Genomic DNA, 22,934 nt, shown 5'->3' on the forward strand with positions numbered 1-22,934 from the left:
ATAATCATTATTAGTTTTTCTGTCATGTCTTTAGAACATGTCCATGTACAACACATGCAGCTCTGAAACCTGACACCTTCAGGTCAGTTCACTTTGGTTCGTCCGCTGTCTTTCATTCATCTCAGATTGGGTTGCTGAAGCACTCGGTCCAGGAGCCAGGGAAACCCACAACTCTGTCTCCATGGTAACGCCTTCCAGCTCTTTCTGTTGAATCCCAATGGTGTTCTTAGGCAAGAAAGGGTTCAGTCCCTCCTGTGTGAGCTGGGTCTGTCCCAGGATCTCCTCCCGGTGGGATGTCCCTGGAAAACTTTCAAAGGGAAGGTCCCAGTAGGAATCCAAATCAGATGCACAAACGCTACCAGCTGACCCTTAGCTTCCACCTCATTTAGAAAACACTAACCATATATGTAATATATGTAACACACATATATTCCACTGTTTTGTCAAACTAAATATGTTGAGTAGCATGAAACAGCCCAGAACTACCCACCATTAGTTTTGTTGTCTGCCGCTGCTGGTTTCTGGAATCTTTTAGTCAAGATCCAAATCTCCTGAATTGGAACAGAGACAGACCAGTTAATCAAGAGCTTTGGGGATTTTTATTTTTTTGGCTTAACTCTTTTTTTTTTCCATCTTGACAGGCAATGGTCATGTTATCATAGATGAAGCTCCAACTTGTTTATCTGTGCCCTGCTCCAAACTTCACCTCTCAAAGACACATAACTTTTCAGGTTGAACACATCATATTTTAATGTCTTTGCACTGGTTACCTCATCATACTGGAATTCATTTAGTTCAGGTTCTTGCTGTAAATACCACCAATGCTGCAGGTTATAGAACTATGTTGTTGTTTTTTTGGTTTTTTTACTTAGCATAAGTCTGTTAAGTCGATCAATGACGTTTCTAAAGACGCCATAGAGATATCTACAAAATGTTAATGTCAACTTAAATGGCAAAAGTTGTGAGTGATAGCAGCAACACATTCCAGTCCAGGTTGCCAGGAGACGGCCGCTGTGTCAGCTCAGTCCTCCTGGTTGTGTCCAGTATCATCCTCCTGTTGCTACAGTCTGTCTCTGAAAAACATCCTTGCAGTATTCTGACAGCAGCTTGGCTCGCTGCTTTTTAATTAATTAATGCAAGCTAAAGAACAGCTACCACCAACCTGATGATGAGAGTTGCCTTTGATTAGTAGTAAGTGGAACATTGATCAGCTTATCTGATGTATATTTACTTGATGTCAAAAGGTTATGTTAGTTTCATAGTTGGTGACTGTATGATGAAACACTTTGAAATGCCTTGATACTGAAATGTTCTAAATTTGAGTCAACTCAGACAATAGTTCATGGTTTTTTTCTCTAATTTTAAGACGCCTCCCTGAAGCCCACATCCTGTTTCTTGTTTTTCTATTTCTAAATAATACTATTAAGTGTAACTTCCAGAACTCTGGCAGGTAAATAAAGTAAAACAGATAAACTGCTTTACTTTACTTTGTATCTTTACGACTTAAGTAATAATTTCATCCATTTAGAAATAGGTTTTAGTATTGGATATGTTCAACTAATAAGGAAAAAAATAGTTTCTGAGCGAGCAGAACCACAGAGAGAGAGAGAGAGAGAGAGAGAGAGAGAGAGAGAGAGAGACAGAGAGCACATGTGGACGAGCTCATTTCCTCAGAGCAGGGGGGCGGACACCCGTCCAGCAGCGCCGCTGTGGTACGCTCCAAGCTGGATGCGTTTGTCTCATTGACCGGCGAACAGTCCTCATCAGTACCAAGCAGAGCCCCCGGAGCTTCCCCTTGGACCCCCCTCCCGCACTCCGCAGCCTCTCCGTCCTGATGAAGCAGACTCTGGGCGAGCTGATGAGGATGAGCAGGATATGCCGGATGCTTTTTGCCACTTGTTTGGGATCCTTTATTTTGGTCATCTTTTATTTTCAAAGTATGTTCCAGCCAGGTAGGAGCTTCTTGACTTCTTTCTGTTACTCTCCTGTGTGTTTACAGCTGTCTGTGTGAGGAAGTGTGTGTATGTGTGTGTGTGTGTGTGAGAGAGAGTGTGTGTGTGGCCTCTTGGCACACTGACACGTCGATGCTCGGGTTGTACAGTAAAGCAAGCGGGTGAGTAATTATCCCGCTTGAAGGCGCAGATCGCGGAGCAGTTGGTGTGGCGCATCCATGGCGCTCGTTGCGCTGTCTTGTTGCGCTTTTGTTTGCCCTTTTGGTTGCTGAAGTGTTGGGGACGGCGCGCTGTGATGTGGCGGGACTTACTGCCTCTCATCAGACAAGTGGCATGGGGGCATGCTTGCGCCGGGCAGCGGAGGACAGCGGCGAAGGAGGGAGGCTTTGTCCTGGGTATAATGAGAGAGAGGAAAAAACGTGTCTTGGCGAAGGGAAGCACTGCGGGGAGCAGCGGCGGAGCTGTGGCACGAGTGGGCACCGGATGTGACCAAAAGGAGCGCAGACTGGGCGCTGATCACCACGGAGAGTCTGTCTGGGCTTTAACTATCCCCGGGGAGCATTTAGGGATCGTCTGTTCATTCTGATGTGAAAAATCATCACAACAAAGGGAATCCTCCCCGAAGCAGCCCGGAGTGGGGGAGCTGGTGGGGAGCGGGGGTTCGTCTCTGTGGGGATTTGTTAGAATCGGGTTTAAATTGGGAGCTCTGGTTTTGTTTCTTCGGTTGAATCCACGCCCCAGTACGGAGGAGGACAGCGAGGCGGCGTGGCTTTCAGCTGAATGGACGAAGGCGCTCGGACGCGCAGAACTCCGGCGCACACGGCCGCTTCCCCGCTGCACAGTTACTCCTCCTTACAGCTGGAAATCAGTTGAAAACACTTTATTGGGGATTTTTAAAGAAATACAATTAAGTCTAAAAAATAAAAAAGCTGCGCAGGTAACAAACGTTATAACTGTAAAAGCTGAATGAAAACCAGACACCATAGGAACAGCAGAAGGTTCTGCTCACATGAGACAGTCTGGTAGAAAACCATGGCTGAGCATCACTGTGAAACATGATGGTGGTGGCAGCATCATGCAGGGGGAGGGGGGCGGTGCGGTTCTATCAGGAGCTGATTAGTTCACGTGAAGAGGGGCGGGGCGAAATACAGAAGAAGAGCCGGCTGACTGGACACCTTACAGGTTAAACATATAGCCACAGCTACAGAGCATTCAATGTGTCATAATGGCCCAGTCAAAGTCCAGACAAATGTGGCTCTTTGGACTCCTCATGTTGGCTCCTGTTTTTCCAAAACTCTAAACCTGAACGATGTTAATGAATAGAGAAAATTATTTAATTAAGCGATTTGTCTTGGTGTTTTCATGACATTTCTTTACAGAAAGTCTGTAATATTGTCTGCAAACATTAAATTTATCGTCCTTTCTTATTTTCATCAAAACCCAAAATGGATTTAGTGTCTTTTTTTAATACAAAGTTGACGGCCCTTTGATCTAAAACCTTTAAATTTACCATAAAAAACAAGTTTTTGCATTTTGTACATTTGAAAACATGAAAGTTTGGATTTTTCTCAAAGCTTTGTTCAGTTTATTATTATTATTATTATTATTATTATTATTATTATTATTATTATTATTATTATTATTATTATTATTATTGTGTTTGACACATTTTATTTCGGAGACTTTATAAAGTTTGCTGAACTCCCTCAAATCTCTGTTGTCCTTCCTTCCTTCCTTCCTTCCTTCCTTCCTTCCTTCCTTCCTTCCTTCCTTCCTTCCTTCCTTCCTTCCTTCCTTCCTTCCTTCCTTCCTTCCTTCCTTCCTTCCTTCCTTCCTTCCTTCCTTCCTTCCTTCCTATCTTTTGTCCTACCTCCTTTTCTCCCTTTTGTTCTTCCTCCTTTTCATGTCTCCTACAGTCTCATGTCCTTTCCCTTCTTCCTTTAAATCGCCTGAATGCATTTCGTTGCATTGAGTTAGTTTCCTATACAGTTTTCACCAGCAGAGTGAAACCTTATCCTCCTGCTTTCAGAGCGACGTTGTGATTCAGTGTGAGATGAAACATGACATGACAGCAGAGAACAGAGGGACATTTCAGGCTCCACAGTGTGAGATGGAACAGATTTGCTCCCACAGATCCAGGGAGATCCAGTGTGTGCAGATCTACCAGTTTTTTTTGTTTTGTTTTCTTTTATGACTCAACGGTTCTGCCGCTGGCAGCAACAGTCACTTATTATTTCTAATCCCTTGAAGGAAAATCACCATGATGCTGTACTTTGGGAGAATTGTAGTCACTGGTGATGACTGTTACTGACTGGTAAAACAGATTTTTTTGTGGTTGAGAAGCTCAATTTCATATTATTAAGACATTTAAAACACTATTTCCTAACTTAAACTATAAAAATAGGGCTTGTTATAACAGCATAAATTACTGTAGTAATGGCCTGGCCTGTTGACTTTTGTTTTTTTTTTTTGGCTGATTTTCACTTTTTAATGTGGCTAAGGCACAAAGTAGGAAAATGTGATTTTTGATCAAGGTGATTGGCTGATCACCAATCTCAGCCAATCACACAAAAAAAATCGGCTCATACTATACATCTCTAATATTAGCTATACAGTTCTACAGTTATCTAATCTTAGCCATACTGTTCAGTTTAATTATAATATTATATAATTTCCCTGTTTTACAAAGGCTGTCAGAAATATAAAGACGAAAACAATATAGTTTTAATAAATTTACCCAGCACACACACACGAGCAACTGAAAATAATTTCATAACTGCTGCGACCTTCAGCAGTGAGACGTTTCCTTTGTTAAACATATTTAAATTGTCCTCCAGTGGAGAATTGATTCTAAAATTGAACTTAGACTCTATTAAGTTGCTCTTGAAGACCCCTGGATCTGGCTCTCAGGGTGTGCCAATCTTTACAGACATCAGCATCGACACACACAAACACACGCACACACACACACTTTGTACACACAGGTCACAAAGCTGATGTCTTACTCAGCGATGATAGGGTGCTCCGCTCTGATTCCAAAGGAACCGTCCTCAGCAGGATGTTTGCGCAGGAGTCTGGATTTAAACCCGGCACCATGTATTTATGCTTTATTATACTGGTGGCACTGGGACCATTGAGGAGTGTGTGTTTAGTGAGGTTTACTTCCCCTAAAACACTTGTTGCTGCCTCTGTTATTGGCTATTTGCCTTTTTCGAGAAAAGACTTAATCACCCAGCGAACTGCTCCGTCCTGACTCCACTCCGTCCTTCACTCTCGGTTTTGGTCTTTGTCTGGGGGACAAACACACAGCAGCACCACTGCTGTCCATCAGATGAAGTGTCTTGTAGAGTCTCTATGGTTGAGGCATGTTTGGTTGGCCTGGGAATCCTCCTCGGCCCCCCAGTGTAAACACTCACCTCTCTCCCAGGACCTCCGGGGTCATGACCTCTTGTAGAAAACACAAGCAGGTTGGGTAGGCGGGGGACAGAAATGCCAGTTGGCTAATTTGAAAGCAATAGGGACTTTTTATAGTCAATGCTGTAGAACAATCTCTTTTTTGTCACTCCTAAATGTTTGTTTATGGTGAAATCAACGTTAGCTGATATTACTAGCTGGAAATATGACGGTTTGAAGTTTCAAGCCCTGTTATAGTTTTTATGTTGAGATAAAAAAAAAAGACACATAGATGCTGTTTTTTTAGTTGAGCTAGTATTCGGTTACAAAAGCACTGGAGGAACCTCCAACACTTTTAAATTAGTTTGGAGCCATTCTATGTGGGATAATTTTGTATAAAACAGGAAAGAATGAGAGACAGAGTGACAGGAAATGTAAGAGAATGACTGACAGGCTAATGCAGCTGCTCACAAGGCTAAACCTAGCCTAGCATTTGCTTTGGAACTTATTCTTGCTGAACTTAACTGTTTAGTTTGAATGAGTTTAGACTGAATTTCATCATCTCTACTAAAACACATTGATGAAATGTTCAAAACACAGCTTTATGAGATCTTTATTGTTTGTGGAAACATTTTAACGATACGATCACCTTATTAGACAAACATAAAAGATCAAATAAACTAGATCAAATGGAGTGAAATATTTCCTTCTAGTTAGATTTTTGAAAATGATTGTTTGATTTGTTAAACCTCTTACTATGAAAAAAAAACTATAAAGTAAAATCATTGTGTATGGCTGAGAGCTGGGCAATAAATCAATTTGATTGATTAATCAAATTTGACATTTGTGAAGATATAATTTTTTGGAAAAATCAAGATTTTTTTTTTTCACCAATGCTCTACCTGGGCTTCTGTAGTTTGGTGTGTTTTCTGTTGTTTCCATAAGCAGAAGGAACCGACCTGCAATCAATGAAGAATGAGTTCCTCAGCAGCCCGATGCTGTGGGACAATGTGAAGATCTAAAATGGCCAACATCACAATATTTTGACTTATCAACTTATAGATTCTTCATCATTGACCTTTTACTACAAAATGATTCCAAGAAATAAAATTGTCGGATTTTATTTCTGGCTAATTAGGAAATTAGCCAGAAATCAATGGCAGCAAATATTATAACATAATAATAATAATAATAATAATAATAATAATAATAATAATAATAATAATAATAATAATAATAATAATAATAATGTAATAGGGAATGGAGAAAACTGAACGGACTGAAAAAATATGACCCAAAAGAACATGAAGATATTTATTCAGCACCAGGAGAAACTAAATTAAACTTTTACAAGAGTCTCAAAGTACACAACAAAATGTATATAAGAGCTAAAAAACGGGGATTTTGCATGTATATCCTTGAAGAAAAGAAAAAGAGGAAAGAACTGGATTTGGTAAGAAACAAAATCATTTAATGACGAGCCGGCCCATGCCAGCTCGTAATCGGAAATAAATCAAAACATTTTCAGAAAACCTAAAATATTCTGCTTCCATTTGCAATCCAAAAGAAAGGGAATCTGGAAAGGCATTAATTGGACTGTGTGACTGGCATTGGAGTGAGATAGTGCGCGTTAAAAAGCAATGCCACCTGACAGTAGTCTTTCTTGCTGACTTTTAAACACTGATTAATGAATGTGAAATGCAGAATGCTCGTTAAGCCCAATGAGCCGGTTCGGTTCCAGAAGACAAGCTGCATTTCCTCTGGCGTGGCCGATCAGTGGAACAGAAGGGATTCGTGTTAAAAGGAGATTTTCATGCCTGCTGTTATACTTCATCTGAATGGTCCCGCTTGTTTAGTTTAGCTGCTGCTTGCTGACAGCTGTGAGAGAGGACCTGTGTTCAGTCCTGTGTCTCTGCACTCCCAGTGGGGTTAAGGTCACTTAGTGGCTGTGATGGATCTTTTCTGTCTCATCAGTCGAGTCTCTGGTCCTTTAAGGTATTGTAGCTCCAGACAGCAGCACAGCTAATCAGGCAGTTAGCTCTGCGGGTTGCTTGTTTTGTGTCTTTGTGAAGGGCCCCTGGGGTATTTTTGAACCATGGTGTGTGTATGTGTGTATGTGAGAGAAAGAGAGAGAGAAAACAATGGCAGCTCAGTTTACCTTGTCTTTTTTTCATCTTCTGTCTATAAAACTGCTGCAAAGTTAAAACTCACATTTCCCGTCTTGCCAAAAGCCGCCGCGCCTCCAGAGCGGTCAGCTGCAGACCTGACTGACCACGCTTTGTCTGTACAAACAAGGAACTTTTTAGATGGAAATACAACAAGGTATTCCGGGTGGAGGAAAGAAATGGGGGGGAAAGACTTTAAAAACAGCAAAATTCTCCAATCTGGAATTTCTAAAGGAAACTAGAAATTCCTCACCTCCTTTGGACGGCGGTGGGAGAGTCAGCTGGAGCTAATGCAAGGAAAACACGCAAAGTTGCAACAATTCAACTCCAGTATAAGAACCTGTAATATGAAGATTCAGTTTCTTAAGCGTCGATTTACAACAAAGGTCATATAAACTACAAAGGTCATATAAACTAAAGGCACAAAAATTGGTTCCAACTGTTGTATCTGGTTCTAGTGTTTGCTGACTGACCGATCAGTTTTATCTGAGGTCTGACCTTCCAGGTCTAACTCAGATTCTCACTGTAACCCAATAAAACAAGAGAGTAATGTGCTCCTTTCTGTTTCATTGAGGTGAATCCAACAGCAAATGAAGGAATTAAACTATTGAGAATAGTAATTATTAATAACTGGGAAACAAAAACTTGATAATATTGTAGATTTTGCTGTTTGAACTTTTTTTTGTGGACGGCAATTATAGTGAATTCACACTGTTTCCCAAAGGAACCGTACTATATGTGACCGGCATAATAATTTATTTTTAGCTTTTATTTTTAGAACAGGTTTTGCTTTGTGAAACTCTGACTGTATAAAATGTAAGAAATATTACAAAAACAAAATGTTCAAATATGCTTTTTTCAAAATGCATGACTTAAAGGTGTATTTTCTACAGAAAGAGTTAATTTGTCTCCGTAAAAACCCTCTACAGTATTTAGGGTTAGGCACTGATTCCTGCACACCTCTCTCTGACAGTTTGAGTCATTGTCTCTGAGCCCAGCTCATTTCCCGGCCTGTTATGTATCTGTGTGTGTTGTGAGAATGAATTCCGGATGTCCTGTTTGTGTAACCTTAGTGCTGCTGCTGTCTTCCTTCCCTGCTCTGCTGCTGAACCCCAGATCAAACATCCAAAACATCTGCTGTGTCCTACTGTGACTTTAATGGCCACAGTCAGTTCAGGACTATAACCCACAAATAAAATATAATTGTCCAAGAAAGCCAGTGCCAAAAAATAAGCACTTTGCTGTTATACATAAACTGGAGTGACTCGTGTGATGTGGAAAAAAAGTGTCTCCATTGCAGTTTTGCAAAATACACAAAGTTCGATAATGTTGAAAAGTCACCTCATCCCCGCACCAAAACATTTTGTCAAGCTTTGTCGAAGCTGGTGTGTTTCTATTAAGCAAAGTTATTTTTATAATTCCGATTTGTGTAATTTGAAATTAAAAATAAATTGGCTTAATGGAAAAACGGCAATACAGAAAAGGCTAACATTTTCCGATAAAAAAATTTTGCAATAGGATGAGGTGGTTTGTTCAGCTGCATCGAAGTTGGTGTATTTCGCGAAACTGAAATGGAAACTTCAGGACGATACTACTGGCATAAATGAGAAAGAAGACAAAAAAGCAGGAGGATGATGGTTTGTTTTTGTGTTTTTCAATGTGCAGCTGACTCCAGCCGAGCTCTCACAGCATCACAGTTTATAAAAAGTTGTGTGTCATTCCATGTTATGGATTCATTATTTGACGTTGAATCCATAGCGCTTGTGGAGTACCACTTCCCCACAACGCAGCTCATGTAGTCTCTCCCAGGTAGGCGGGTCTTGTTGCTCCAATGCCTGAGTTCTCCTCTGATTGGTTGATGATGAGTGCTTAGCATCATGTCTGAAATATAAATATTACTCTTGTAACTGTTTACATTCGTCGCTGCCATAATGACTTATCACGTGACAAAGCTTATACATGTGATTTTAATTTCATTTCTTGTTTAATTCAAACATCGTAATTTCAAAATTGTGCTTTTTAACACAATATCGACAGAATATCGACAAAGGCTTGCGGACTTTTCAAATGGAAACACAGCATGTGTTTTCTTGTGCATGAAGACGGAAATTTTGAAGAGGCCCTCATTACTGGGACTATTTTTACTTAAGTAACTAGCATAGCACTTTAAAACTAAAACTTTAACTAGCACTTTATCTAGTGCTGCACATTAAGCAAAGATTTGCACATCAATAACAATCGGCACAGCTGCTCGTCTTTGAGAAGTGAGGTGGTTGCCTGTGAGGGCAGGATAATTGTTACCTAAAATAAAGAAGGGCTGCCGGCTAGTAAAACTTAAACAAATATTTGTGTAGAATCTGTTAAGTGTGGAGGTGCTAAGCTGGAGTGACTCACCTGTCTTTTCGGTGACTTTTCCAGAGTGTTTGGACAAACACTTCCCCGGGGATCCAGACACCATTTATAGGTTCTGGAAGAGGCCATGGAAAAGTGGGGCAGGAGGGGAATTGTTTGTGGCGGTTATTGTTTCATAATGGTGCTTATGGTGTAAGGATAAAACATTAAATATTTGTATTTGGTAAAATGCATTTTATTTCTACAGATGGTAAATTGGTGAAGTCGCCTGTGAATTAAAGGTGGTTTGGTTCTTCACAGCTGAGACCATTTCAGGCTGCAGTTCTACTTTTGGTTTGTTCTTGATGCTGTTCTAGAGAAAAATGAAACTTTGGTGCTTCCATCTTACTCTGCCTCGACCTTCATCAGCACTGTGACGGTATTTATGTATATCTAGTTTAATTTTGTCACATGACTGCAATAACTGATATAGTTATAAATAATGTTAAAAGGAAATTCATTTCATGGGACGTCAGGTCCTGTCAAATCTTTGAAGGATGCGTGTTTCCTTTCATGCTTGTCTGTTCTGAATAGAGCATGTCTATTGGAATCAGCAGTGTGGAAATCAGGGTTCTATTGTGTTTCTTTTCTGTGATATGTCCACCTTGTTTTAATTTTCTTCATATCAAACTATCAACTAACCTTCTGTGATTATGATATTGATCCTCTGTGACTAACCCCAAGTGGTTGAAAAATGACAAAGAACTTCATTCATGGATAGTTCAATGTGCAGAGCTGCACTTGTTTGGTTTGCATAGCATGTGAGAGCAGCAACAGTCGCACAATTTTTCCACATGTTCAAAGGAATCAGTGGCAGCCTTGTTTAGCTTCTGTGTGTTACAGTGTTAATGTATTAGAGGGTGATATCAGGGTGATATCAGAAGTGATGTATGTCACCATTGAAACAAATGCTTGCTCAGATGAGGCTAATAGCTCATATTTTGGCATTTGTAAATATTGCCAGGAAGCTGATTTATGGGTCATTTAGTCGTAAATGTTCCTTTGCTGTGAACATTTAATAGGCAGCACATCACCCATCTCTGGTGCAGTTTGAATCCTTTCTCATCTTCTTTTTGCTGAGGGTCCCAGATTCTGTCCATTGGTCTCTCAGCGTCACTCAGACACGTCTGGACTTTGGTTCAGGCAGCTGCTAAGGACGGTTCCATTGTTAGGCTGAGCCGGTGACCATCTGCATGAGCATCTGGACTTCATTACACAGGCGATGAAAGAGCTCGGCCTCAAGAACACATACAAACATGCACTGTTTGGCCCTGAGACCTGGAGTGACCTATGAAAGCAGGTAACTAAGTCCTGCAAATGGGCAGACATGACTTAGTTACCTAGGTGATGGAAGACATTCCATCACCAAACACAGAACTCTTTCTACCAGCACCAGACATTGTGACACATTTCCTCAGCTCGGACCAGCAAACAGGTTTATTCTAAGTGGGGAAAAAAAAGGCAAAGAAGTGAGCAAAGTGGCCCTCAGGTCATATTCCCTTCTACTTCTGCAATCCTGATAACTTCAACTCTGCGTCATCAGTGAACCGCTCCTGCCTGGGGGCATTAAGAGACACACTCGCTGGATGTCTCACAGCGGAGTCATAGCAGTGGACATCAGCAAGGGAAATCTGCAGTCACCCCCGCTTTCTTCTCCCGTCTGAGAAACCCACATGTGTCTGGAGAACAGGAGTCTACTGTCTGTGGTTCTCCTTACCTAACGAAACCGTGTGCGACTGCAATGAGACTCTAAAATTAAACTGCATGCAGATGTGAAACGTGATGAGACACTGATGGGATAACACATGTGACTGTACTTACCAGACAGTCTTCATTTTCTGCTTTTGTTTGTTTAAAAAGGTGAAGAAAAATCTGTTCAAGAGATGGCCTGAGTGGACCTCACACCCTGTCGTGTTTAGCTGCAAACAAATACATTTGGAATCCAACTATTCTTCATTAAAAGAGTTCATGTTGTTAATAGATTTCTACCCAGGCTGTTGCATTTACGATAGGAAAAGTCCTTACCAGGCGCCTCGCCTGAGCATCTGCCTGCCACGGAAACAGCAGCTCAACTCAGTCGGATTGCTAAATGGATGTTTTGACTGCAACCCATCCGACTTATGTTCAGTTGTTTTCCCTGAGGCAAGGACTGAAATGTGCCAAATAGATCTAATCTTTCCCCCCAAGTGTGCATGTGACTAGACTAATCCCTGTTCAGCACTAAACAGAAACAATGCTAACATGTGTTAGACTTCATGTTCCGCAGTGACATCTGGATAGTTTACAGAAAGAGAAGAAGATCTTTCTTGCTGAAAGAACTGTAGAACACCAGCAGATTTAAAGGCAACAACACAGTTTTCCAGTTTTACATGTCAGTTCATTGTGCAGAGGCAGAACATCAACTTAAACACGTAGAGGACAGGCTAAGTTCACACAGAGAGAATCTGGCCAGGATTCAAACTGAGTCTGAGGATCAGAGTCTGAGCATCACACTCACACATTAGCTACTAAAATGTCTTTAAACATAGATGATTTTTTTTTTTGATGGAAGTCGACAAAACTACATACTAATAGTTTTAATGTGTGTTGTTTTCAGATCTGCACTTTATAGAATAACTCAAGTATAAGATGATATTTGGTTAGTTAGTCGATCAGCTGCAGCAGCTAGTCTACTTCAGCTCATAAGTGAACATGCTTAAAGCTCTTCTGGAAGAGCATTACATTAATAAAATGATGCGTCAAAGTCTGTTTCAAAACTGTAACTTTTTTAAATTTTGATGCACATTGATACTGGCTTCCTCCCACAGTCCAAAATCTTGACTGTCAGGTTTATTGGGTTCTCTAAATTCTCCTAGGTGTGTCGCCCAAAACGTTCGCTGGAGATGGGCACCAGCACCTCCAGACTCCGATAGGGACAAGGGTGTAAGAAAATGGATGGATGGATGAAATCTCCTGGGTGCATTATATATTATTATCTCTACTAGTGATGCACTGATTCAACATCAATATCCACATAGGTCCCAATATTGAAAAAAAATTCTAGATTGGGTATCGATGACAATGTTCCCAATCCATAAGGCAGATCTATTCATTCTAATTCTATGCTTTGTTCTCTGAGCGACATCATGCTTCATTATTTATTTTATATTATACTTGAAATTCTTAATTGGACTTTCTGAACCTTTTAAACCAAAGTAGTCAAGCTGTTGAGGTTTTCAGTTTCTTTATTATTTATTTTACATTGGCTGTTCTACTCCTGACTGCTCTGACTGAACAAATGAACATTGTTTTTACATGTTTAACCAAATTTGTGAACCTGTTGGTGTATTTCAGTGTTGTGTACTGATGCAGAGTTAACAAATGAATCTGAACATTTAGAAGCTCCTGCCACCGGCTCTGTAAACACAACCACTGGGATGGTTTCCATGTCTCCACTTCTATGGATTTTGAACATGGTCATACTTCAGCTGGTGACACATTTTCTTGACATTTCATGGCTCTGTGGTATTTACACAAAAATATATAGCATGATGCAATTGCTTTTACTTACAAATGAAAGGATTCCCTCTGCTGCTAATGTAATAGAATAAAGCGGTGCAGCAGTAAATCAAAGGACAGATTAATTATCCTCGATTTCCTTAATTTTGGGATGATTGGGCCTTAAAGGCCTAAAACTCAACCACTGTCCTCTATTGCTATGCTGTGTGAGAGGGTTGACTGACAGACCGGCCCACCAGGTCATGTCTGCCTGTTTGCAGTTAACAATAGTCACCCCACAGTTACCAACTCAGCAACTTTCCTAATATATTTAGCAATATTTCCGACAAAAAGAATCAGCCCGCCTGCCAAATTGGAAATGGCAGGTCAGCCGTCTTAAAGATCGATAACCAGTCATCAGCCAGAAGACTGAAATCGGTGCATCCCTAGTAGAATATGCTGATTTTTAACAGCTGTAAATGATTTATAAACATTAAATGTATTTTGTTTTTTATTTTGGTGCTACATTTAAATGAAAAACTGCGTGCTAGATTTCATAGAAGTTATTTTACAATTAAAAGCGCATCTTTTTCAGCTCACATTGGTGTTTGAAAATGTTCTCTCCAAATTGTCCTTAGCTACAGTGTGTGTGATGTTGTGCTTGATTGTTTGTCCTGTGTGTTTCTGTGTTGTCCTGTTATAGATTATAACCCGACTAGGATGCATTAAAGAACAGAGTGCCGTACGATTTTTAGAAGAGCTAATGGAACAATTTTCTTTTGTTCATGGAAGAACTCTAAGACTAAGTCATGATATTGATCAAGGCTGGAAAAAAAATCTTTTTAGCTTTCTAATACTCTGGAAGATCAATGTCTGCACAAACTGCTCAGGCTGTTTTAATGTGATGGAGACAAACAGATGCTCCTGGTTGCATGATAAGTAATGAAAGACTTACTCTGTCTTCCTTAGAGAGCCTAAAGACATCAGGCTGCTGATGAATGAGTTTTGGTCAGAATCTTGTGACTTCTCCAACATCCGTTAAAAAGGCATGGCATGACAGAGTTCCATTAACACCAGCAGTCCAGTCGTTTCTAAAGACTTGATGCTACCGCACCATTAAACAAATTCAAATGAGTTCGAGTTTACTATGATGGACTATTCTTTATTGTGTAGAGCCATTTCAGTCAACCTATAATAAATCTGGTATGAATGCTTTCCAGACACATTCTTGACTTGGACTTGAGCATATTAGTCGAAGTAAAAGATAAAAATTCTTGACATTTGCCACCAAATTAAGAATTGGAAGTATCTTTTTTTATCATGTTGCTTCCTTTTTCCCCCATATATCCCTTTTCCATCATTTTTCCATCTGGCATTAGAGGAGTTTCCCCAGCTTTGGTTGTGTTGCCAGCATGGCTGGTTTGGCTCGTAGGCCCGGTGGTTCTGCTGCAGCATGGCATTACAGAGCCTGCTCAGCTGGCCACACAGATGGATTCTCAAAGAGTCCTCTCATGGTCCTAAAGCGAGGTCAAAGCGGACATGTTGGCAGTGCCGAGCAAACAAAACTTTCCATATTTTCCTGACTCAGCAGAAAGCAGTCATCCCTGTGCTCTCATGCACAGGACTCTCTGCAAACCATAGAGACGGAGCTGCTCAGTGATTTGATGAGCCTGTGCAGATGACTTCATTTTCTCAGGCAGCAGGCTTATTCCATGTGAGCAAACTTCATGTGTATTCTGTCATTTTCATTGTTTTATGTACAAGCAAAGAAAGAAACAGCTGGGTAAGAAGAATGACCTAGTGTAATAATGACACTGCAGTTGCTTTACCAGGACACTAGTTAGGATGGTCTCCACAGGGCCTGGTTCTTAACTAGTTCTATAGAACTGGTTTAGTTTTCCACAGCTGCTTGGCTCCATGCCACTAAGTGACTAAGGGTGGAAATTCACACATTAAAGTCCTTTGGTCCTCTTATTTCTTCCGCACCTTAAGCAGACTTTATCTTTTTTTGTTTGGTGCTGTTTGCCTTCATATTGTGCTTTCTTTGAAAGCAGACTATAATTTGTAAGCAAAGCAATGTGGGTGACAGCCATTGCTGAATGCTGAATGTTGAATGATCCCTGACTCACAACATGCTGGCAGCAGTATCATAGAGCAGGATACAGAAGATCAGGTATGACATGAGTCCAATCAGCACATGCAGCTCTAAAATGAACAAGTCCATATATTTCTTGTCGTTGGTTCACATCAAGTCCGATCTATATTCACATCCAAGCCGAATTGTACCATCATTTGTTCGAACATGAACCGGGGCATCCTCAAAGTGGATCTGGGTCTGGTTGTTTGGTTTGCTTGAGTGTATTCACAGCTGTACAAAACGTCCAGACCAAAGGGGGAAACGAACGCTGGTTCATGTCAGGTGTGAATACACCCTAAAAATCTGTTTTTCAGTAAATGTTTGATTGAGTTGTTGTATTTATCTCCTGTAGTTTCTGTTCTCTTCACCACGTCGTTCTCCCATTTAAAACTTTGCAAAAGCTGGGCATCGGAAGTTGACCAAACTCTGATTGGAGAAGCCCTGGGTCTGAACCACAAGTGTGTTTCATGTATTCATCATTATTCATCTGGGGGGGAAAATATTTTACCGCATTATTCCAAAGCATGCTGCAATAACCAGCTCTGCACCACCCACCTAGTGATGGAGCAGAAAAGCTGTTGCAGCCTGTGCTGTAGAGAAGCACTTCATTCCTAATCTGTACTTTGAGTAAATATTCAGCTTCAGCATTTATATTGGATTCAAATTGTGTCTGGGAACCACAGTGGGAAAAGGGATTAAGATGTTCATAAAATAGCAATATACCTCTGCAGCATAATCGCATTCCTGGCTGTCACACTGAAGCCTCTTCAGACTCAGCTGGAAAAATCCTACATTATTCCTCTGTATGGTTTCTACAGAGGCCTGCAAAGGTATGTTTCATAGATGGCAACAACAAGCACCATTTTATTGGAATCTTATGAGATAGATAGACAGACAGACAGACAGATGTTATTCACTTGTGTCACAGCAGAAAAATAACAAAATTGCAATAAAGAATTCACAATGACAATCAAATCACAATTTAAAAGAAACTATAAAACTAAGCTGTATGACATGTATAAAAATAGTTCTTTAAAAAGAAGCTGTGATATTTCATCTAGTGAAATAATGCATAAGAAATAACCTGAATTATGTGAAATCATTGGCATCGTTTTGAAAATCCACTTGTCTCTACTTTAATGTGGGACTAATTACAGCTGTTCTCTGAAGGCCGGTGAGGTTCGGAATACCTCCCACATTGTAATACACACCAGCTTTTAGTTTTAATAGGGTTAGAAGACATGATACCATCAGAAAATAATGCTCCCACATCACCTTCCTACGTAGATAACATTGTAGCTTCTGATGAAACAAACCAGAAAGAGAAATTTGTGCAGATAAACAGCACAGCTCCCACACACTGTTTTCGCTCCACCTCTGCTTCAGAATCAACATAATTGGCATAGAAATATTACAAAAATGACACTTCACTTAATAACCACTAACTGATGTTATATTCCCATTTTCTTATCTTGGAAAATGAGATGATTGAAACTGAAAGGTAAACTTCTTAGTTCCCCACGACACGGGAATGTTAGTTTTTTCTAAAATGTATTATTAGTTTAAAGAAATAATCAAATCCACATGTGACTGAAACACAGAAAACACTATTTTTACTCCCCCAGACCTGGAAGTGGAGCTAATCAAGGAGTGTGTGACGTGTGTGTGTGAAGCCTCCACATGAGGTTAGCAGTAAACACAAGAAAACAAGAATAATGAACACTGTCCTCATGAATACACAAAGACAATAGTTTGACTGTAGAACCAGTTTCTTTAAAAAAACAAAACTGCTCCACTAAAACACTGTCTCCATGTGGATGTGGGTCAAAAATGTTAAAAACTTTTCCATTTTAGAAAAAAAATTTCCTTTGTGAAGGAGACTCTACTGTTGACATTTAAATCTCACATGGTAAGTTGATTTTATAGATAAATTAATACATTATAGTGATGTCACAAAAAAAGTAATGAAACCAGGTCAGGATGCAATAGAACACAACTCCTTCCAAATAATCTATTTTTATCTTTCTTGCTTTAAAAGCAACAGCTTACATTAAAGAAATGACAGGAATCACAAATTTTGTCTGTTCAAAATGACAAATTTTTAAAAATGTCATTATGCATGACAAAGAGAAACGGTGACAGCAGAGAACTTTAGAGAACTTTAATACTCAGACAGTAATCTGAAAACAGGGGAACACACCAGGTGCTCTCAGGTGGTCTTTGTCTAATCTGACTTAGATTTTGAAAAGAAGAATGGACAACAGATTTAGTGTCTGGCCAGTAGAGATGGACACTAAAAGACTTGCAGCTGTTTACTGCAGTGAAAGGAGGGTTAAGGTGGAAGTGGCCTGAATACAAATGCAAGCAAACTGCTCTGGAGTTTGTGTTTGTGGTATAAAGTTCAAGGTGTGTGCACAGCACTGTGGATTTTAGGTCAAATGTGTGCATCTTATAATTTGTGAACACAGGTTGCTTTTTCTTTGTTTAGCTGAAAAAGCATTGTCAGCTCATGTGGGCCTTTACATGTGGAAAGCAACCCGGCTTGGAAACAGAGAACTTGGATCACGTTTGGTTAACAACCTGATGAAGTAGCGGACCTTTCCTCCTCTGTCTGCTCGCCGCTGGCTCCTCCTGTTACTATTCCCCTTCTTCTCTGCGCTTTGATCTCTTTTCTTTCCTTCCGTTGCATCCTTGTCCCTCCTCTGCTCCCATCAGTTTGTCGCCAAGGTGCTTTCACCGTGCTGCCCAGAAGAAGCTGCAAGTAATCAGTCACTCAGCGCCTGTGGGTGACTATCCGTACCCTCTCTATGCGTATGTAGGAGGACTGCATGCACCTGAAGGTTATGTATCCGTTAGCCTCATGAATCATCACTGATGGTGATTAGGGAATATTTATGATGTCTGGCTCAGCACCTGGTGCTGGCTAATAGAACTGGTGAGGGGGTGAGGGGGGATGTCAGGTGCAGAGAATGACAAAGAGTAACGGCAGAGGAAGTGGGGTAACAAATGCAGATGCTTCCACACCTTCCTCCTTTATGACCAGATTGCTCTTCAGGTGGGATAGGGTTGCCATGGCGAAGGGGGAGTCGGGCCTTGGAGGAGAGCAGTGCGATGTCCCTGTTGGTTCTGGGCGAGGGTGTGTGTGTGTGTGTGTGTGTGTGTGTGTGTGTGTGTGTGTGTGTGTGTATGTGTGTGTGTGTGTGTGTGTGTGTGTTGGGTGGGAGATGGGGGGCCTCTGAACAGAGTGTAGCAGACATGTGACTTCTGACGGCGAGTGCGTCTGTAGGAATCTATTCACGCTCTGTGTTTTCTGTGTGGGAGTTGAAACTCATCAGAAATGTGAGCAGATGAAGAAGAGATGATGTCCAGAGTGAGAAACTCTTTCTGTTTCCAGACCTTGTTTACTCTGTGCAGTCAGGTAAAAACCAGCAGGGTGACGTTCCAGCGATACTGAGTTGGAGACTTGTTTGTTCCAGACTCAGAGTACTTTTTTTTTTCTTTGCTGTTTCCCAATATGGTTTTTATTGGAGTTTGTTGACTCCAGCATGTATAATTTCCTCCACTCATACAGAATGGTATGATCCTTTACCTGCAGTTCAAAGCTATGTAAATATGAAACCTGGAGCTGCACAGCCATGACTCCACATTAATGGTCTGATTTTTTTATTTTTATTTTTTTTCTCACTGATATGGATTTCTTTAAAATTTAACCCATTTTGTAAAGTTAAATTTTTTTCTGGGGACTGTAACACTGAAAAGGTGTAAAAACTTTTTTGCAACTTGAACCAAAATCCCAAAGTTGCAGGTACTCAGGAGACACGTTATTATTCCCATGTAAATTCATGTCTTTTTACCTTTTCAGCAAGAAATTAAGATGCAATATTTTCATGAAACAAAGTTGTGACTCTTTTTTAGTAATATAGTTTACTGATCTTTTGGGTAAATTCTTTCTGTTTTGTTGGTCTAGAAAATCATTTAGTCTGTTACCAGCACCAAGAACAAAAAACCTCTCTGTAAAATGTTTCTTGTGGTACTGCTATGACATTTAAAAGAAAACAAAAGGAAACACAGGGAGCAAAAGAAAAAATATTCTGACTAGAGCAACAAAACAAATCTGACTTCAATCTCAGAACTCTGACATTTTCGAAATAAAGCAGAATTATGAAAGTTCAAAGTTATTCATTTCTTTTCTTTATTTATTATTTTTTTAGTGGTCATAATCTTTTTCTAAAGCCTAAACTTTTCCATGAAAAAAATAGTTAATTTTTTTTATTTAAGACCTCATCCTAAGGAATTACAAAAGTGTCCACCAGAGGGCCAAATGTGTACCATTTGACCTGCAGTCAGGGCCAGTCAAAGCAACAAATGGGACTTGGGCCACCAGCGGTTCAGGACCCCCTGACTTAGAAAGTAGGAAAAATAAACAAATATTTTTTGCATTAAAAACTCTTTCAACCATTAATTATCATCTCTGTATAAAGAACCTAAAAGTACATGTGGTTTTATTTGGAGTTGAAAATGAGTTGGTTCTCAGTTTTAATGTCCTCAATGAAGGTCATATTTTTCACGTCTGACCTGCTGATCACCTGTAATCGCTGATCGCTGCAAAATTTCATATTTGGATCTTTGATTGATGTATTGCTACTCAATATTTTTAGAATTTATCATTCTTATGAGCAACAATATTTTAGACATTTCTACGGTCTAGTTCAAACTGATTTAAGAGCTTATTATTGTAGCTTATTACTAGTCCAACTTTATCTTTTTATTTTAAGATAATATTCGGTCGGCCAGTTTCCCATTGATCAGCTCTGACTGTTTTCTGGTCAGATATTTAATAATGTGAACTTTCTGTCTTCTTATTAAACTGAAAGCATCACATGTTTACAGCATGTATTTTTATGGACTTTCATGGGTCAACAAGTAAAAAATCAGAATCTGCAGATCAGACTTGAAGAAACCAGAATATCTAACAGAGTAATACAGCATAATAAATGAAGAATAAATTAAAAATTTATGTATTATTAAAAATTTTATTGACTTTTTTATTGACTTGCTGACTTACTATCACTGACAACAGGCAGCAGGATCTCTAAGACCCATTTTGGGTCTCCTCTCCCTCTCAGGACATTCCTCCATTCTTTCTCAATGCTTGTGGACACAAGCATGGTGTCCACCCTAATCCTCTTCTCTGTCATACTGTTAATTACTCCACTCACATTAATCCCAGAAGTCACTTTGGACCAAACACCTGCATAAATAAGTGAAGAAATGAATAATGAACAAATAAATTCTCTGGCAACTGTTTTGTTTTCCTTCAGTGGAATTTTGATGACTTCCCTTTACATTCAGTCTTGACTCATTACGTTTCTGGTAAATGGATTTTTGACTGCATTCTGCCTTCATAAGCTGCACTCCATCATCAAAGCTGCTCAGTCGTTTATGGGCTTAAATGAACTGTATGAATGTCTTCGACAGAGCCGGAGTCACAGAATGATCTGTCTTTCCAGGAACCATGTTTCCTCCCACGCAGCTCAGCTCGTATCACCGGACCTCACCTCTCACTCCAACAGTCCAGAGGAACACCAGTCCAATATCAATACCTGTGTCTGTGCTGATATTGAAAAAGATTCAATTGAACTTTTTTTTTTTTAATTCAGCATCAGATTCTATATTGTGACAATGTGTCCGATCCATAAGGGCAGATGTATTCAGTCTAATTTTATGCTCTGAGCGACGTTAGGTTGTATTATTTATTATTTATTTTACATTAGATTTAGAATTCATTTTCTCAACCATTTGAAAGAAGACTTGTTGCAGTTTATTTTTACCTTTCACCAAGCTTGTGAAGCTGCTGGTGTTTTTAAGAGTGCTGTACTGGTACAGGGTTAGTATAATTCAGTACATTTATGTTTGTGTTTTAAAAAAGTCAATTCAGCTGTTTTTCTGTATCAGATTGGAATTGACCAATTTCGGTATTGGAAGTTTAAAAAAAAGTGGATCGGTGCATCCCTGTAAACTACATGCAGAAAAAAAACCTCATTCTTAAACAGTCCCATACAAGATCCTGATGAAGCCACTGAACTCCATGTGTTTTGCCTGGTGAATGGCTCGTAGTGGAATTGTCATCTCATAACAAAGGTGAAAAACTTCCCTGCTGTCACTATTTTTTTAAATCTTGAAAACCAGCTGGCTCTGATTCAGGTCTCACCTACTGATTCTGCTCGGTGCCTTACAGTGTCTGAGGATCTCAGTCCTTTCAACAACGCATCGCTCACGAAGTGCGTCTTTATTTAACACTATATATCTTCTCTCAAATTCTGACATGCTTGAGTCTGACACATGTTCCTGTCTGGCTGTGAAGCTGAATCGATTTCCCACACGTCTCCCTGCCAAGTCACCTCAGCTTCAGAGGCGACTCGCAGAAGACAGATGTTTTCTCCGGTCCCTGCTCCGTGTCTCGCAGCTCATTGGCTCACGCGCCATAACTCACAAACACTCACACTTTGGGGAAGGAAAAAGGGGCTGTCCTCTTCTCTGCTGTCTATTTTAGGATGAATTTCACACAGACTATAATTTTAAAGTGCAGAACTGAAGCCAGCGTTAAAGGTTCCTGAGTGCACCAAGAAAGGAGCCTCACACAGCAACACACGCCTGTTCAGAATGGCTTTCAGCAGCAACAGTCTCTAGAGGAACACAAACAAATCTACACTTCACCTTCTTTATCATGTCTACATGTGGAGCTCTGGCGTCTTGTTGTAGACATTAGGCTGCATGGAAACAGACAGAAAAGCAACAGGCAGGCCGTTTGAAGCCTTTTAGGGTTTTGGCTGTAAAAGTTTAACAGGGTGTTATTTGCGTTGCTGCTGGTGCCTTTATTGAGAATTGATTGGCCTTCAACATCTCTATCAGGGTTCCTAACTGTGTTTAGAAGTCTGGAAAACTAGCACAAACTTTACTCTGTTTGGTTTGATGTGCACAAAGAGAGAGAGAGAGGAAAACTATGGAAAATGATTCCTGACTAAAAAGCTGAGATCGGAATTCTTTTCTTTTTTAAATGTAGTGGTTTTATGTTGATTTTTAATTAAAAGACACTGTTTCCTTTCATTTAACAACCTGGGCGCTAGTAAAACCCACTGATCAGTTTACTTGCCCTCATTTGAAGCTTATGTAAGGCTTGCTCCATAGCTTTATGAGCTGTAAAACCTCTTAGACCATTTTCTTATTACACTCCAACAGAATAAATTAAATATCACAAGGTGTCCTTTTATGAACTCCTATTTCATGTAAGATAGTCTAATCTGGGATCTGATAAGTCTAAATAGAAAAAAATGAAATAGCAACTGTCTAAATTAATAAAGATACCAGAACTTCTAAACAAACAAACTAAAATGAATTAGACCTTAACTTCTTAGTCTG

At 40.0% G+C, this 22,934-nt stretch overlaps 1 protein-coding gene across 1 annotated transcript in view; it reads left to right on the forward strand.

Annotated features, from left to right (window-relative positions):
• The first annotated feature begins 1,690 nt into the window (after positions 1–1,690).
• The window catches only part of chst11 (carbohydrate (chondroitin 4) sulfotransferase 11), a 70,133-nt gene continuing 48,889 nt past the window's right edge, over positions 1,691–22,934 (forward strand). The window contains exon 1 of the mRNA XM_015012940.2: positions 1,691–1,952. Within this exon, the coding sequence (XP_014868426.1) occupies positions 1,835–1,952 (118 nt within the window). The 5' untranslated portion in view covers positions 1,691–1,834. The remainder of the gene's footprint in view (positions 1,953–22,934) is intronic.

The sequence above is a fragment of the Poecilia mexicana genome, unplaced genomic scaffold, assembly GCF_051168715.1.
Source record: "Poecilia mexicana isolate PSO_F unplaced genomic scaffold, ASM5116871v1 scaffold_23, whole genome shotgun sequence".
Classification (NCBI taxonomy): Eukaryota; Metazoa; Chordata; class Actinopteri; order Cyprinodontiformes; family Poeciliidae; genus Poecilia; species Poecilia mexicana.